The 15,592-nt window shown below is 38.8% G+C and overlaps 1 protein-coding gene across 5 annotated transcripts in view; it reads right to left on the reverse strand.

Moving 5' to 3' along the window:
• Nucleotides 1-15,592, reverse strand: part of AMDHD2 (amidohydrolase domain containing 2) — a 493,489-nt gene that overhangs the window by 120,878 nt on the left and 357,019 nt on the right. For 4 of the 5 annotated variants that reach the window (XM_044071199.1, XM_044071196.1, XM_044071195.1 and 1 more), the window contains exon 10: nt 8,510-8,578. The exons of the other annotated variant lie outside the window; for it this stretch is intronic. In XM_044071199.1, coding sequence (XP_043927134.1) covers nt 8,510-8,578 — 69 coding nt within the window. The remainder of the gene's footprint in view (nt 1-8,509; nt 8,579-15,592) is intronic. 5 annotated transcript variants of the gene reach the window in all.

A 15,592-nucleotide genomic window follows, 5' to 3' on the forward strand; every position in this document is an offset into this window, starting at 1 on the left:
TAGATATACATACACACACACACATATATATGTATATATACGTCATTCCCCATCCAAGCATCAAGTTTGGTCTTAAAGGAATAAATGGTTGGGTACTAGTCTAAAACTGACAGGTAGTTTATTCCAAATCCTGGAAATCACAGTTATGTATTTGCTCTGCATGTTCTTATGATCTTATGACAATATGGTATACTAAAGTTTATGTTAGTATGTCCATGTGATTTTAGGAACTCATCATTATAAACATTATGTGCAGCTAATGCTTTACCCCTCATATAACAGTACTGGATAAAAAATAATTTAAATTCCTTGTAGCTATCACTATAGCTTGAATATCTCACAGACAGAATTTTTTAGTATATTCATACTGCACTGATTCCAGTTTCTTTAAGTTTCCCCTACAGTACATGCAGAAACCATTGTTACATTCCAAAAATGGGTGTGATATATAATTTATATAAAAATAATATATTATTTTGATCTTGGGGAGATATTGATTTTAAGATTTATCCCATGATTTAAGAACCTTGTTTCAAATACAGTTAACATGACAGGTAAAGGATGAGTTAACAGTAATTAGAGTACCCAGGTCATTATAGACAAGATTCAAGTAGAGTTTCCCCATCGAGTAATATATCTTGTTTGGCATTTGTTAAGGCTAAATCTTAAGCCTGCCCTTACTGCCCAGTTACAAAACGCACACACAAACTCATTGATTGTTAAGAAACCTTCTGCATTGTTATTTAAACTATTCTGCAGTCATCTGCCAATCTGGAAATTCACCAGTGTCTATCTGTAGGGCATGTTGATAGAACTTGATTGAAAAGATATGGTCAAAAACTGAGCCTCGAGGAACCCCTGACTTTACTGATAAGAAACCAGAAAAGAAGCCCAGTACTGAGACGCATTGTGTTCTGTCAGTAAGACAGCTGTTTACCTAACTGATTAGGTTGGAGTTATAATTATAAGATCATAGTATGTCATTGATAAACTTATGAGAAAGGGAGTTGAAAGCTTTAACAAGATGTATGAAAGCACCACCAACAGGTAAGCCTCAGTCAAAAGCGAAGGTGATTTGGTGTTAGAATTTGACTAAGTTTGTCAAAGTTGATCTTCCCTGACTAAACCAGTATTAACATAAATCAGTCAAACCATTGTAGTATAAAGGGTTTGAGATTGGTTGGAGTAATACATTTTTCATAGCATGTGCCTAACTGGATAGAGACTGATAAGTCTATTTGACAGTTTATTACCCTTGTTAAATATTGGTGAGATAATCCATTGTTTAAATAAAGGTGAAACAACACATTATCTTAACATTATATTAAATGTTTGGTAGAAAACAGGTTTATCTCCAATACACTATTGACTAATACTGCAGGAACATGACCTGGTCTCACAGATGTTTTACTTCCTGTGTTATCTAAGACTTCAGGTAAAGTTCTTGCAGATAATTAGATACTGGAAGTTATGAATAGGTTGTGTGTGTGAACTACCACAGTCAACAGATGCAGTACCTGAACAGTAGAGTTTAAATTCACCAAACATCTCTTTAGGATTGGCAAGTAGTGTACCCATAGCAGATATAAGGGTAACTAAATTAGATTTCTTTGAAGAATGATTAACATATTTGGAAACTGTTACTCGTTTGAAATGGAGGATGATATTTTAACTTCAAAAGTGTTTTTTTTCTGTCTTATTTATTTATTTATTTATTTTACATTTGTTAACCGGGCTGGTCTAGCTGGATACATATCCGTTTTCAGTAGAGGCCCGAGGAGAAAAGCTCCAATACACAATAGAAGTACATAATTAAATTGCAAGATTCAAAGTATTGTTACAACAAGAGAATATAGCTTACATATGCAGGAATGAAAATTTACATAGATGTTATATAAGTCAAAAGGACAGACAGGAAATTATACACAAAACATTGATTTCGTTACAGATACTGGAAAATAGACTGAAATCAGAGATTTTCCTTATTACTAAAAGGAAAGAGAAATTTTAGAGATCTGCAATTAGGGAAATGGGCTAGGGAAGTGGAACTAGAAGTTATGAGATATGTAGTTAGTCAGGTTCACGACATGGGCATGTCCATTGTGCGGAGAGATATTCTTTAAGGTTAGCTTTGAAATGATTGAGCGAAGTAGTAAGTCTAAGGTTGTTTGACAGGGAGTTCCACTGCTTGCCAATGGAATTGGCGTAAAGGGCATCCCCACCTGAGTTTTTTGCTTTAATGGTTAGGATCTGGATGCTGTTTGATGATCGGAGACTGTTGAGGTTAGAATATGGAGTGAGAATTTTGCACAGTGAGGGAGTTCTATCAGGATGGTTGATTATTTTATAAGCTTCGGCGAGTTGGCTAAGTTTGAGGAGATTTGGCAGTTCCAACCAGCCAAGTCTTCGCAGATTAAAATTCAGAAAATTTCTTGTTTAATTAATTATCCGTATTCTTTTTTTGTAGATGGGCTGTTTTTGTATTTTGTGTAAACCCATTTCTTCTTCTTGTATAAATTTACATAGTTTGGTGTCTTGCTGCATTTTCTGTAATAGGAAGAATAAGAAGTGTTCTCCATACAGTGTTGTAAAATGTCCTCTAACACTGAGTAACCACCATCCTTCTGCATCAATAAATTAGTGAATCAAGGGATTCCATTAATGCAATCATATAGAACAGTGAAATCTACATCTGAAATAATACCTTTTAGTAACATGAAATAGTAATCAAAGGGGACTTTGACAAGTTATGGTATGAATTATCCAAAAAGAGATCAACATGTACCTTGAAAAATGTGTTCACCGTTAGTATGAACTAAATAAAGAATATTATTGTCCCTAGTAGTTACATGAATTGAGTCAAGTTATGAAATATAATAAAATCAACAAAGTCTTGTTTGCATCTTAAATTTGAAAAACAAGATGTCCAATTCATCCCTGGGTAAATACAATCACCAATTAAAATCAGGTCCTTTTGTTGTACAAAAAGCTCCAGCAACTAAAATGAAATTCTGATGCTTGGTATTGCCCACAGATAGTTGCCTATATAAACAGCTAAGTCTGATTGTTTCTGAAGTTAACTGTCCCCAGATATCAACAACTACAGACTTCAAATAAGAATTAATGAAAACAATATTATATGTTATTTGATCAGATAGCAGTACTAGTACTCCCCCCTCAAATCTTTGTCTTCCACAGACGCTCCATTTTGTTACACCCAGAAGAAAAGATCTTCTGAAATCCAAACCTCTGTAATTATAGCAATGTCAACATTTTCATGCTCTAGAAAACAAGCAAGTTCAATGTGTTTTAATTGTTAAGCTCCAAGCAATAAAGTGAAAAAGTTTTAAAGAAGTATTAGATCTTTGGTTAACAAAATTGTGCTTTCTAGTGTCTAGGCCAATAAAAAAATCCAACAGAAAGGTTGATAATACTGTTATCAAACTCAGAATCAAAATCACCAAAGTATAGCATGTCATCATCAAACATACAATTATCTTCAGATAAAAACTCCTAGTACCTTAAAAGATTAATACTGTAAGACACTGCATGGTTGTCTTAAGCACTTCTTAAATGAAATACCTTTAGAGTAACAATAATTCCATGTTGGAGCAGAAATAATTTCTACTAAGACAACATTTTTAGTGACTCAGGTATTTTTAATATTTCCAACAATGCATTTTTCTTGTGGTTTAATGGTGTGAATAACAAACTGTTATAAAAACAATGCGCAAAGACAGTGTTACATTTTATGAACTAAGAAGGACATGTTTCCAGCAGTATAGTTAAGTGAATTAATTTTAGTCCAGTTAAAGAGGAAATGGTAAGATTTATGTAATTAATATAATGCAGTTGCCTTCTAACATGTTTTAACACAGTGAGAAATAATTAGTATTTATTTGTGTATAGTGTCTGCTGTTCCAGTGTTGAAAAGATTTAGACTGGGAACACTCTGATCCAATAACTAAATCATGACAAACTGAAGTTTTATTTCTAGTTGTCAGATGAAGAATATTCTCTTCAGTAGTAAAATCTAAGTCAGCACAGGACACTTTCAAAGTCTTAAACTAAACACAAACCCATGCTGAAACATATGTATCTAAGGATCTTTGACAACTCGGGGGGGGGGGGGGAGTCTTCTGGAATAAGCTTTTACAATCTAACAGGATGCTACCAACCAAATGAACTATCACAATGCACAAAAGCCAATGCATCTCAGATGACAAGCCTACAGCAAAGCTGTTTACTGTCCACCTAAGAAGATATCTTAACTACTCCACACAAAAAAAATCAGAAATACTGCCTCCAGGATTTTCCTTCCATTCTGTCACCATTCAGGGCAAATTGTTGACTTAAGAAGCATCTAAGTTAAGGTTCAGTTGGATCAGACAGATTAACACCCACAATCTTTAAACACTGACACCTTCATTTCTCTCGCTCTCCAGCATGTCATCAATCTGTCTCTAATTCTTGGTACTTCCATCTCTTTGGAAGCCTGCTACAGCTACCCTTTTGCCCCAAGCATGACAAAACAAATCAGTTAAGCTTTTACCACATTGTCATCTGATGTCACCACTCTCCCAGGCTCTGAAAAGGGGGGCATCATTTCATTTCATTTCAGTTTTCAACTTATCTCTGCCACTATGATAGATATGGTTTAAAAAAAAGCTATAATATCTTAAAAGTCACCCTGTCTCTTAGAGAAATTTTCTTCTGAAATGAATAAGGACAAATTTAATGGAACACAACATTAGAAGCAGACTCCCAACAGATTCCTCCACTTCAAAACCTGTCAAATCATTCTTTTGGAGTCAAAGTAAAAGATGACTCCACCCAGTTATAAGCAAAGGAAACAGTGAACTCCTATGATCAGTACATTACCACTCTTTTTCACCAGTGAACTCCTATGATTAGTACATTATCACTCTTTTTCACCAGTGAACTCCTATGATTAGTACATTATCACTCTTTTTCACTAAACACAACTGTTTTGTTAATCTTCTCTTTCTGGAATACCTACTATTTTTTATGGAGACAACATGGAATATTGGTATCAGATGACTCATCGAATGCTGATAGCACATCCTTATCTAACTATCGGAGTAAAATACATGCCTGGTTTAACACTTTGGGTCTTGCTCTAAATTTCAATAAGACACAAGCTATGCTGCTTGGCATTACTTAAAACATCTCACATGTTGAGTATCCCTGGCTTGTAACATCCCTTTAAGAAAATAATCTTATTGCAGCAGACAAATAAATATATTGGTGGCAAGACAGACCCCCATCTTCCCTATACCTCAGGTACTTGCTACAAGAAGTCTCACATATACTAATACTTGAAGTTGGAAAAACCCTAGCCAAAGGTGTTTCGATTTGTGACCTACTGTTGATTTCTAGAGGGTTTTTCTCAAACAGCCATCTTTCATTTTATGGTACAGTCCTTGAGGGTGGAACATAAATGCTATATTAAAAAAAGAAATGTGCTTCAGATTACCCATGGGGAAGCCCTAACGACTTCTGCAATGACCCACAGCACTCTACAGATGAAGTACTATCCACCCCACTAATCTCTGTTAAAGGCTAAACCTTAAACTTTTTTGCTTCAAAATGTCCCTTTAGTTACACTTAGATTAATTGAAAGAATTTTCAGGTCAAACGAAGCCTTGTGAACATCTATCCCATGCCATTGTCCACCTTTAGGCCATATCCCTTTTTTCTGGGACGGCTTACCCAGTGAAGGCTGTGGTAAATTTCTGGCTACCCATTCAATCATCTTGGTCCCATCTGAAGGATAAAAGTGCATCACACTGCTTAATTTGTAGGGGCATTCAGTTCCAGAGATGGGGGAGGCACTGTGTGATGACAGCATTTTATCGGCTAGTGAGGATTTAGAACCCTGGTTCTTATTTGTAGAACTATTAGACTTCTGAAGATGCACTAGATTTGGGACAACTGGTTCACTAATGCTGAATACAAGGGAACAATGATCTTTTTAGATCTGGATAATACTTCCTAGGTAACCAGATGTGCTATGTGCAAAGATTTTCTAATTAATATTGGCAAACAATGATAAAAAAACAGAGAATTTTCAGACTATAAACCAAGGTCCCGAACAACATTTTCAATTTTTGAAGTAGGGTGCTGTCTATGCTGTATGCTGAGAGGAGTGGTTATCTACCAAATGTGACAATATTGTACTTTTTTAATTTAATCTAATTTTCAGTACACCAGTTATTTGTGTAAGTTCTTGCTGAAGGGAGAGGGAATTGAAAACAGCTCCAACTCTGCAGTAGTCTGGAAACTTAGTCAGGGGTCTTGGTTTCCACTCTGGAGATCAGAAAAGCAAATGGCAAAAAGATCTGCCAACACTGAACCTTGGGGGACATCACTGGTTAACTTCATACTTTCTGATGAGACATCACCGACACCCACTCTATGGCGTCTGTCTTTTAGCCAGTTTGCTATCCATATTACTATGCAGGGATCTAGTTTAAAAATACTAAGTTTATTTACAATGCCACCATGAGGTATGGTGTCAAATACCTTGGCCAGGTCAAATTACTCTGTGGGCATAGCTGACTACTGTTGACAGCCTATGTAAACCTCTTGAGGAAGTTAATGAAATTCATAAGGTATGATCGTTCCTTAATAAAGCCAAACTGCTGTGGATCAAATTTAATGAGGTTTTTAAGACACAGTTTGGAAGGTCAGTTATAATACAGTCTGTTGTTTTGCAGATGAGATCCATCAGGCTGATGGGTCTACAGTTCCTGGGGTCAACAACAGGTCCTCCCTTATGGAGTACATTCAACTTGGTGTTACATCAGTCCTTTTTCTTTCTGGCCCCTTAAGCTATAGAGCTCTGTCTAGCAGTTTAGCTCAAAAAGTTAAAGCTACAAGCGTCTATGGGTGTGATCTTCTCAATTCCCCTTTATAAAATGGGTGAGAGAACAGATCACTTAACCAGATAGTGCTTCTAGGATCAGTAGATGTAGACTATTGTTCCCAATGGGTTTACCTAGTTAACAAATTAAAAAAAAATTGTACTACACGTCAGGGATTCTTCTACCTTACATAAGTTCAGTGTTAGACCTATTACTCATGTCTAGAATCAGTCTTTGGTGAATATCAACTTTCTATTAGGAAAACCACTGCACATGTAAAGTACTGCTGAGGCACTGCCTAAATTACTGTTTGGCTAATCCATAGTAGTAGTGAAATATGAATGAAACTCCTTTCTAAACTGTGTTGCTGGGATACCATTACATTTGCTTCTTTGTATAGCAGCAGGTTGCAGCTAGTAAAAGGAGAATTTGGGTCTCTTGCCTAATTAATTAATTAATTAATTAATTAATTAATTAATTAATTAATTAATTAATTAAAATGTGTTTCACAGCAAAATAAACTCTGATCTAAACATTTTTAAACTACATGGATAACTGTCATAAAGAATTTAGACAATTCAAAACAGACATCTGTATGTGGATAGCTTATCCTAAATTATAAAACAGACTACTTGGGTCATGTTGGTTGTTTCTACACTTGTTCCTTGCTTTTCATTTCTATGCCTATATTTCTTCCTCTCCTAAAGAGCCTTTAAATGTCAGAGTATGTCCCTATACTGGAGAGGTCCATTTACTACAACAACAGGAATAGTACCAAGATTAAACATGAAATTCCCCATGTTCATTCAGTGGTTTCCAATGCAACAATAGTGATAGCTCTAAAACAGAAATTACTGCAGTCCTGTATCTCAGGCTTACAGAAGAGAAGCTGCAAAGACTGTGACAGATCATTTTGCAGCCACTCACTTGTTTCATGTTTGTTGGCAACCCAACTTCAGATTGTGCTTTTCAATTTATACTGTGCTTCAAAGGATGCGGCAAGGCTATCCACTGAGTTTTCTACCTGCACATAATGCCCAGGTGACATGTTTCTAGTATCTCTAAGTGCAACTTTTATGCTATCAGGAAGACAAACACCACCAAATAAACAAGACTTGCACGAAGAATAGGTTCTAACTTGATATATTCCTAGCCTATGATGTAAGATATCACTACAGGTCAAACAAAGTTTATCTTTAAACTAGTCTCAGTGACGGGATAGGGTAGACACAAATTTACCCCAAGGTTATCATATGCATGGCCATGTCTGGTTTGGAAGGAGAACAGCATTATATGCTTAAAAAGGGCGGCAACAACTTTTAAGTGTGTCTATTTAAAGGTGTATATGGATTGCATCTTATGGCCTTGTGATTGCTTGCCTAGTATCTTATGTTCCTAGCAAGCTTTTGTTAATTCCCTAATCTAGAATTCTTTTCCTCACAATGAGGGGAACAGATGATCTCCCAGATCATCTTCAAGTGGCCTATGAACTCATTAAAGCAGACTTCTGCAAATTTTAAATTTGAGTCAATCTTTAAACCCAGGCTCAGAATTATCAATATAACAACACTTAACAGTTCATACTACATTGCAAAAACATGACTAGCCAGTTTTGTGCTTACCTGCTGCCCCAAGAAAATGTCTGACACACATGTCCATTGTTGCTATACTACCACTGAGCGTTTTTGTACCTGAAAACAAGCAAGCATCACACATGGTTAGTAAGTCATTCAAATGTTTACCTATTAGTTAGTGCACTTGCTTTTCAGACTTCTAAATAATTAATTTCCTTCAACCAACAATTTATTCTCAAGAAGTAATACATCTGTAAAACCAGTGAAGCAGGAGAATTTAACAATGTACCGTTATTATAGGTATTAGTTCCCAGCTATTTTTGTATTTGTGGATAAATTTTAAATGACTGCAACATGCGTGACAGATTTATCTTCCCACAGTTGACATGCGCTTATTTCCTGTCCAACTGCCATTATAAATGGCTCCTTCCAGTACTAATGTTCTTGTGTTTGTAACCCACAGTGCCCTTCTTAGGGCAGACATCCTGATCAGAGTTTGCTTTTTCTAAAGTTAAACCTTCCCCATAGTGCACTATGATGGCACAGTTGTTGAGATTATAACGCCCATGGCTGGAAAGTCATATCTCAGTTCTATTCACTTAGAAGGAAGAACAGAGAACCAGTGCTAATTCTGAGAGGCCTCCGCACTAGTATCACTTACTGTGTTCTGCAGTGCCTCTTACAAATATTTTTCCTACTGATGTTACACATTCTATGAAAAAGGCATCCGCAAATATCAACTCGTTGCTGAGACAGCAGACTTTATTATGTGGTAATGCATTTGTGTGCTTCAGTTCCTTAACAATTTACTCCTCCCATTTTCCCTCTCTCAGTAAGCCACAGTATCACATTTCCTGCCCTGCATGGTTTAGTTAATTAGTCACCTATGCATTACAATGACATCAGACAGAACTCTCTGCGTGGTGTGCCATATTCATGTCATCTGAATACCTCTCAACCTCTTAGTGCAAGAAATCTGGACAAAGCTTGACAAAAAGGGGGATAAAGCCTCAAAAACAGGAACATATTTTAAACATTACTCATAAACTTAGAAACTTGCTGGAGTAACAGGGTTTGTTTTAACATACATTTTCTAAAGGATATGAAGTCTGAAGCTCAAATGTATGTCATTATTTAGTGATGTCAATCCTCAGATCATCCCAGTGATTTGCCAGAAAACCACAATTTTTATGAGGAACAGACCAAAAATATGAGCCAAAAATCTGGACATTCTGTGAAAATCTGGACAATTGAGAGGTATGCATGACACGTTCACAGTAAATAATGTTGCAAAATGCTTGTATCAATCCTTAACATGCAGGAGTCTTAAGTATTCCAGAAACTGTACTCTGCTCTGTTTATTAGATATACCTACACACAAATGCTTTTATCCATCAAGTCATAGTCTTACTTCAGAAAGATCATTATATAATAATGCAGGTGTCAATCTTGTTTCCTCTCACACAGGCCACTTATCCTTACCGTTGCTTTTGTATGTACAATCAGTGAAATTTCCATTGCACATCTTCTCATGCTAATCAATGTACTTCTCTGTAAGCACAATATAATGCTGCATACTCCTTTGACATGGCACAACTTCTGCTAGAGTAATCTCAGTAGAATCATCTTTTGCAGGATATCATTTCAGCATTTAGTGAAGTATCTGCAATACAATCAATTTACACTGAATGTCAGTTCAGTATTGAACTTAGCTGCCTCCCTCCCCTCACGCTAGGTAAGCTGGCATCAACTGCTCACTTTTATACTCCCTCCCCCCCACTGGCTCTGCCAGTGCCTAGATCTCAGTCATGATTTCATTTCTCTGTACCAAGATGCTGACAATTACGCATTTAAAATAGGTATGGAAATGTCATAGAATTTATGCTGAATTCAATTCACATCTACAGTTAATCAAAATGAACCACCTCACTACCAATATTTCCTCCAACAAACACAAGCATCAAAAAAGTATATTTGTTTATGTCAAATTTCAGGCCAAACTTATTGCAAATCACTTCCCCCATTCCAGTAATTTAAGTTCACTAAGTACAGAATGATTGTTTTCCTTGGAGTGCAGCTTCTCCACAAGATCATAGCTAGCATTTCTACTCTTGCACTACGTGCAGAATGCCACGAAGATATGGTGTAAAAGTGTGCATCTGTAATAAAGCTCATATATGTGCATAGTTGGTGGGACCAACATTCAAACGGTCATCACTCTGCAGCATACCTCTATATATCACAGTGTAGAACAAAAGTTTGTTCTATGCACACATACACCGCCCCGTATCCCCCCCCCCAATATCTTCTGCACTGATCATCTAGCGCAACCACTGCTCTAAGAAACGAAAATTCATTGTTACATGGTCAAATATTCACTTCCCTTGTCAGCATTTTGGATATCCTTAGTTACATTCTAAATTCAGGCTGCCATGGTCAGAAATGAAAATGAAACTGGCTGAAACAGCAAAGGCAGCTTTGTAAACTAAACAAAGAAACTTTTTCCTACTTTCCCCAATAAACAGCCACCACAAGAGCGTAATGGGCTTGAGGACCTTTGCATTCTCCTCTGTGAAATGAGGCTGCTGGATTAATGAAGTCCTCAAGTAAAGGCTTCTTTCCAAGTACTGATTCTGCAAGCAATGATTGTGGGTAATTTGGAAAAACTAAGGCATGCTGGGGTTTGAATCAGACCCTCTGATTTCACCAAAAGGCAATAAAAGTGCCATTGCCTTTCTGACTACACCTTTACCATTAGACAAAGGATCAAGTGGAAGTGGGCGATACATAGTTGTACAGCCCCTCCCAGTTTACCAAAAATGTAATGAACATTCTGTCCCTCTTGCCCTGCTGGACCAAAGCCTGCATTCTGTGTGCCTGTCAGCAAACAGCTGGATCTTTAGAGTACCACATTAACGGAAGCTTATCTAGACACTTTAAAGAGGAAGGCTGAGTTCTAGTAACTGTCTGCACTCCAGGAAGTCTGCTGAAATACTGAATTCCCTTAGAATGTGGGATACCTTCTGAATTCCCTTAGAATGTGGGATACCGCCAAGAAGGTGCACTGCTGAATGGCCCAGTTTCATATTTATAGCAATTCCTTGGAAAAGTGCAAGAGTATTCCTTTAGTTAGTCTGAAACCCTTTATCCCCGACTTCCTGACCTTTTCAGTGGAGAAGATGCTCCAGAGCCTGTAGTTCAGTCTCAGATCTAGAAGATTTGTATGGAAAAGCCCCTCCGTTGAGTTCCATAGACTTGCTCCATAGGCTTCCAGTGAAGCATCCAACATCAGAGAATGTTACAAGAAATCTGAAAATAAGAGACATTCCAGTTTCTCTAGCAAGTTGAAAACAACAGCCTAAAGGAAAGACAGACAGGATCAAAAAACAGCAGTACGCCAAAAACAGAATATTGGCACCAAAGGCACTGCTAATTGATCATCTTACTCAATGGTCTGCATGGAGACATGATCAAAGGGAAAGTACAGTTTTGTACCTACCATAAATGTAGATGTCCGATAGATATGCAACTGCAGTCATAACATATGGGTTGTCCTGCCTCAGGCAGCCCTCGGTCGGCCGGATTCCAAAGTCTGGGTCCGGCGTCAGCTGGTGTCGCCTCCTCTCCGACGTCGGAATGGCTGGAGTATAAAGGCATCGGCCGACGCCATCTTCTTCAGTGTTTCTTGCCCCAGATGCCAGGTGCCCTCCTAGGAAGGCTAAATTTGGTGAATGGATGAACAATTCCAGACATGCACAACAGTAATAAACAGATACACCATAGGAGATACCCCCAGCTAATAGGAATAGGGGTAGTGGACCCATAAAGAAAATACCAGAGGGGAAGGAGGGTGGGAAAATCCAACTGCAGTTGCATATCTATCGGACATCTACATTCATGGTAGGTACAAAACTGTACTATGTCCTTCAAGAATGCAACTGCAGTCATAACATATGGGTTGAATACCATAGCCAAGCTGGGGGTGGATGGCACTAAGAAAGGGATGGTGTAGCTAAAATGCCCTGCAGGACTGCCGAAGCAAAGCCTGCTCGGGATCTGGAGTATAAAGGCAGGTTGTAGTGCTTGGTAAATGTATGCACGGAGCTCCATGTAGCAGCCTCTAGAATGTCCTTTGTAGCCACTCCTCTTAGGAAAGCTGTGGATGTGGCTATAGCTCTGGTGGAATGTGGCCTAATATTGGCTGGCACACCTTTACCATGGAAAGAATAGCAGAATCTGATGCAGTGTCCAATCCATTGAAATTGTTTGTTTGGAGATTGCTTTTCCTTGTACTCCAGCAGCATAGGCTACAAACAGTTGGTCAGACTTTCTGGTGGCCTTAGTTCTGTCCAAGTAGCAGCGAAGTTGCCTGTGTATGTCCAAAGTATGCAGCAGTTTTTCCCCCCTGTTTTGAGGATTGGGAAAGAAAGTAGGCAGGTGAATAGCTTGATTTAGAGACACCATGGAAATTACTTTTGGCATGAATGAAGGATTGGTTCTTAGAGAGACTCTGTCCTGATGAAAAATGAGGAAAGGAGGTACTGCCATGAGTGCCTGTATCTCCGAGACTCTTCTTGCTGATGTGACTACCAATAGAAAAACTGTTTTCCATGATAGAAATTGCATTTCTGCAGTTGCTGCTGGCTCAAAGGGAGGAAGAGTTAATTTTTCCAAAACGAAATTGAGGTCCCATGCAGGTGCTGGCTGTTTTCTTGGAGGTTTGATATTCTTTATCCCTCTTAGGAACTGTCTTAGCAAAGGATGTGAAAACACTGGTGGATCACAATTGTATTTTGCTGAGATTGCGGAGGCGTGAATCTTTATGGAAGAATATGAGAGCCCAGTATGAAACATTTCTGCCAAGTATTCCAATATCTGAGGTAAACCCAGTACTGTTGTATCCTGACCCCTGTTGGCATTCCAGATGCTGAATATCTTCCATTTGGCTGAATAGGTTTTTCTGGTGGAAGGTCTACGTGCTTCCAGTAAGATCTCTTGAACTGTTTTGGAAAGAGAGATAGCGGAAGGAATTATGGTAACTTCCAGGCTGTCAGATGTAATGTTTTCAGGTTTTGATGTACAGTCCTGTAATTGTGTTGTGTTAGAAGCAGAGGCCATAGGGGCAGAGGCCACGGTTTTGTCCAAGTTATGCTCAACAGCAATGGGTACCAGTGTTGCCTTGGCCAGTCTGGAGCTATCAAAATGCCTGTTGGTTGATCTGCTTTGATCTTCAGTATCACCTTGGTCAGCAGTGGTAGAGGAGGGAATGCATACATTTTTAGGGAATTCCAGCTGAAGGAGAGAGCATCCGTTTTCCAGGCTAGAGGATGGTGGGTCCTTGTACAGAACTTTTCCAGGTGATGATTCATGTGAGAAGCAAAGAGATCTATGTCCGGTCTTCCCCATGTCTTTGTTATTTGTGAGAAAATATGAGGATGCAGCATCCATTCGTGTGGATCCAAGAAATTTCTGCTCAGCTTGTCCGCCAGTACATTTTCCTTGCCCGGCACAAACTGGGATTGCAAATGTATCTTCAGACTCAGGGATTTTTCCCAGAGAATCATTGTTAGTCTGCAGAGGGGATAAGAATGAGTGCCTCCCTGCTTGTTTATATACCACATGACAGTGATGTTGTCTGTCCTTATTAGCAAATGTCCTTGTTGTAGAGAGTTTTCGAAAGTCTCGATTGCATGTATCACTGCCAACATCTCTTTTTGGTTTATGTGCAGATGTCTTTCCCTTGGTGACCATTGACCTTGAATGCATCTGCCCTCCATGTGCGCCCCCCATCCATGATCTGAGGCGTTTGTTGTAATCATTTGGCCTGCTTGAGGTCTGTTGAAAGACATGCTTTTGTTTAACTGACTTGCTTGAGCCCACCACAAAAATTCTTTTTGCAGACATGGAATGAGTGGGATTACGTTCTCTAGGCTTTGGCTGTGTTGGGACCATAAGCTTTTTAAATACCATTGCAGCTTTCTCATATGAAGTCTTGCCAAAGGTATCAGAAGAATGCAAGATGCCATGAACCCCAGGGCCTGCAGGATCTTCCTTGCAGTCAGCTGGGAGAGCTTTGCTAGGCTTTTGAAGTACTCTGGTAACTGCTGTTGTTTTTCCTCTGTGAGGTAGGCCATTTGTGTTTCTGTGTCCAGTTTGGCTCCTAGGAAAATAATCTGTTGGGATGGCAGTAGTCTTGATTTCTGAATGTTGACTGTGTATCCCAAGGCCTGCAGTAATTGAATGACATAGTCCAAGTTGCTATTAAGGTTTGTTTGTTGTCTGCTTGTATGAGGCAGTCGTCCAGGTAGGGGTATATTTGAATCCCCTGTAGTCTGCAGTGTGCCACTACTGATGCCAGGCATTTCGTGAACACTCTGGGTGCAGTAGATAAGCCAAAAGGCAATGCTGAGAATTGATAATGCTCTGTCCCTGCAAGAAATCTGAGGTATCTTCTGCAGCTTTGTCTGATTGGGACATGCAGGTATGCCTCCTTGAGGTCCAGAGTGACCAGCCAAGACCCCTTGCCCAGCATGGGAAGGAGTTGCTGCAACATCAGCATTTTGAACTTTGGCACAATGAGAAAAGTATTTAGAATAGACAAGTCCAGTATAGGCCTCCATTTGTCTTCTTTTCTTGGAACAAGGAACAGTCTTGAATAAAATCCCTGGCCTTGTTCCTGAGGAGGAACCTTTTCTATTGCTTTTATACTTAACAGCTTTGAAACTTGAATGAGTGCCTCTGCCCTTTGATGATGTGGCAGGTTTGGCATGCTTTGTCTTATTGGTAAAGTATGGAAGTGGAATCTGTAACCCTTGTCTATTAAATTCAGAATCCAGTTGTCCTTGGTTAAGATATGCCAGTTTTTTGACAATAAGGATAATTTTCCGCCCAAAGGTGCTTCTCTTTGAGCCTTTGTAGGCAGTGTGAAAGTCAAGTCATTGTGATTGTCCTTGTGGTGCAGCTGGGCTGGCTGCGCCACTTCTTTGATTTGGAGGTTGCCATTGGCGGCCCCTGTAGGAGCCTTGGTATTGCCCTCTACCTCGGGCACACCTGCTTTTGCCCCTTTGAAACTTGTCAGAATCTGGGAAGGACCAATTCTTTGAAGGCCAGTTTCTGCTGAATCTGGGTGGC

This window comes from Protopterus annectens, chromosome 5.part0 (assembly GCF_019279795.1).
Source record: "Protopterus annectens isolate FY-2018-M chromosome 5.part0, PAN1.0, whole genome shotgun sequence".
Classification (NCBI taxonomy): domain Eukaryota; kingdom Metazoa; phylum Chordata; order Ceratodontiformes; family Protopteridae; genus Protopterus; species Protopterus annectens.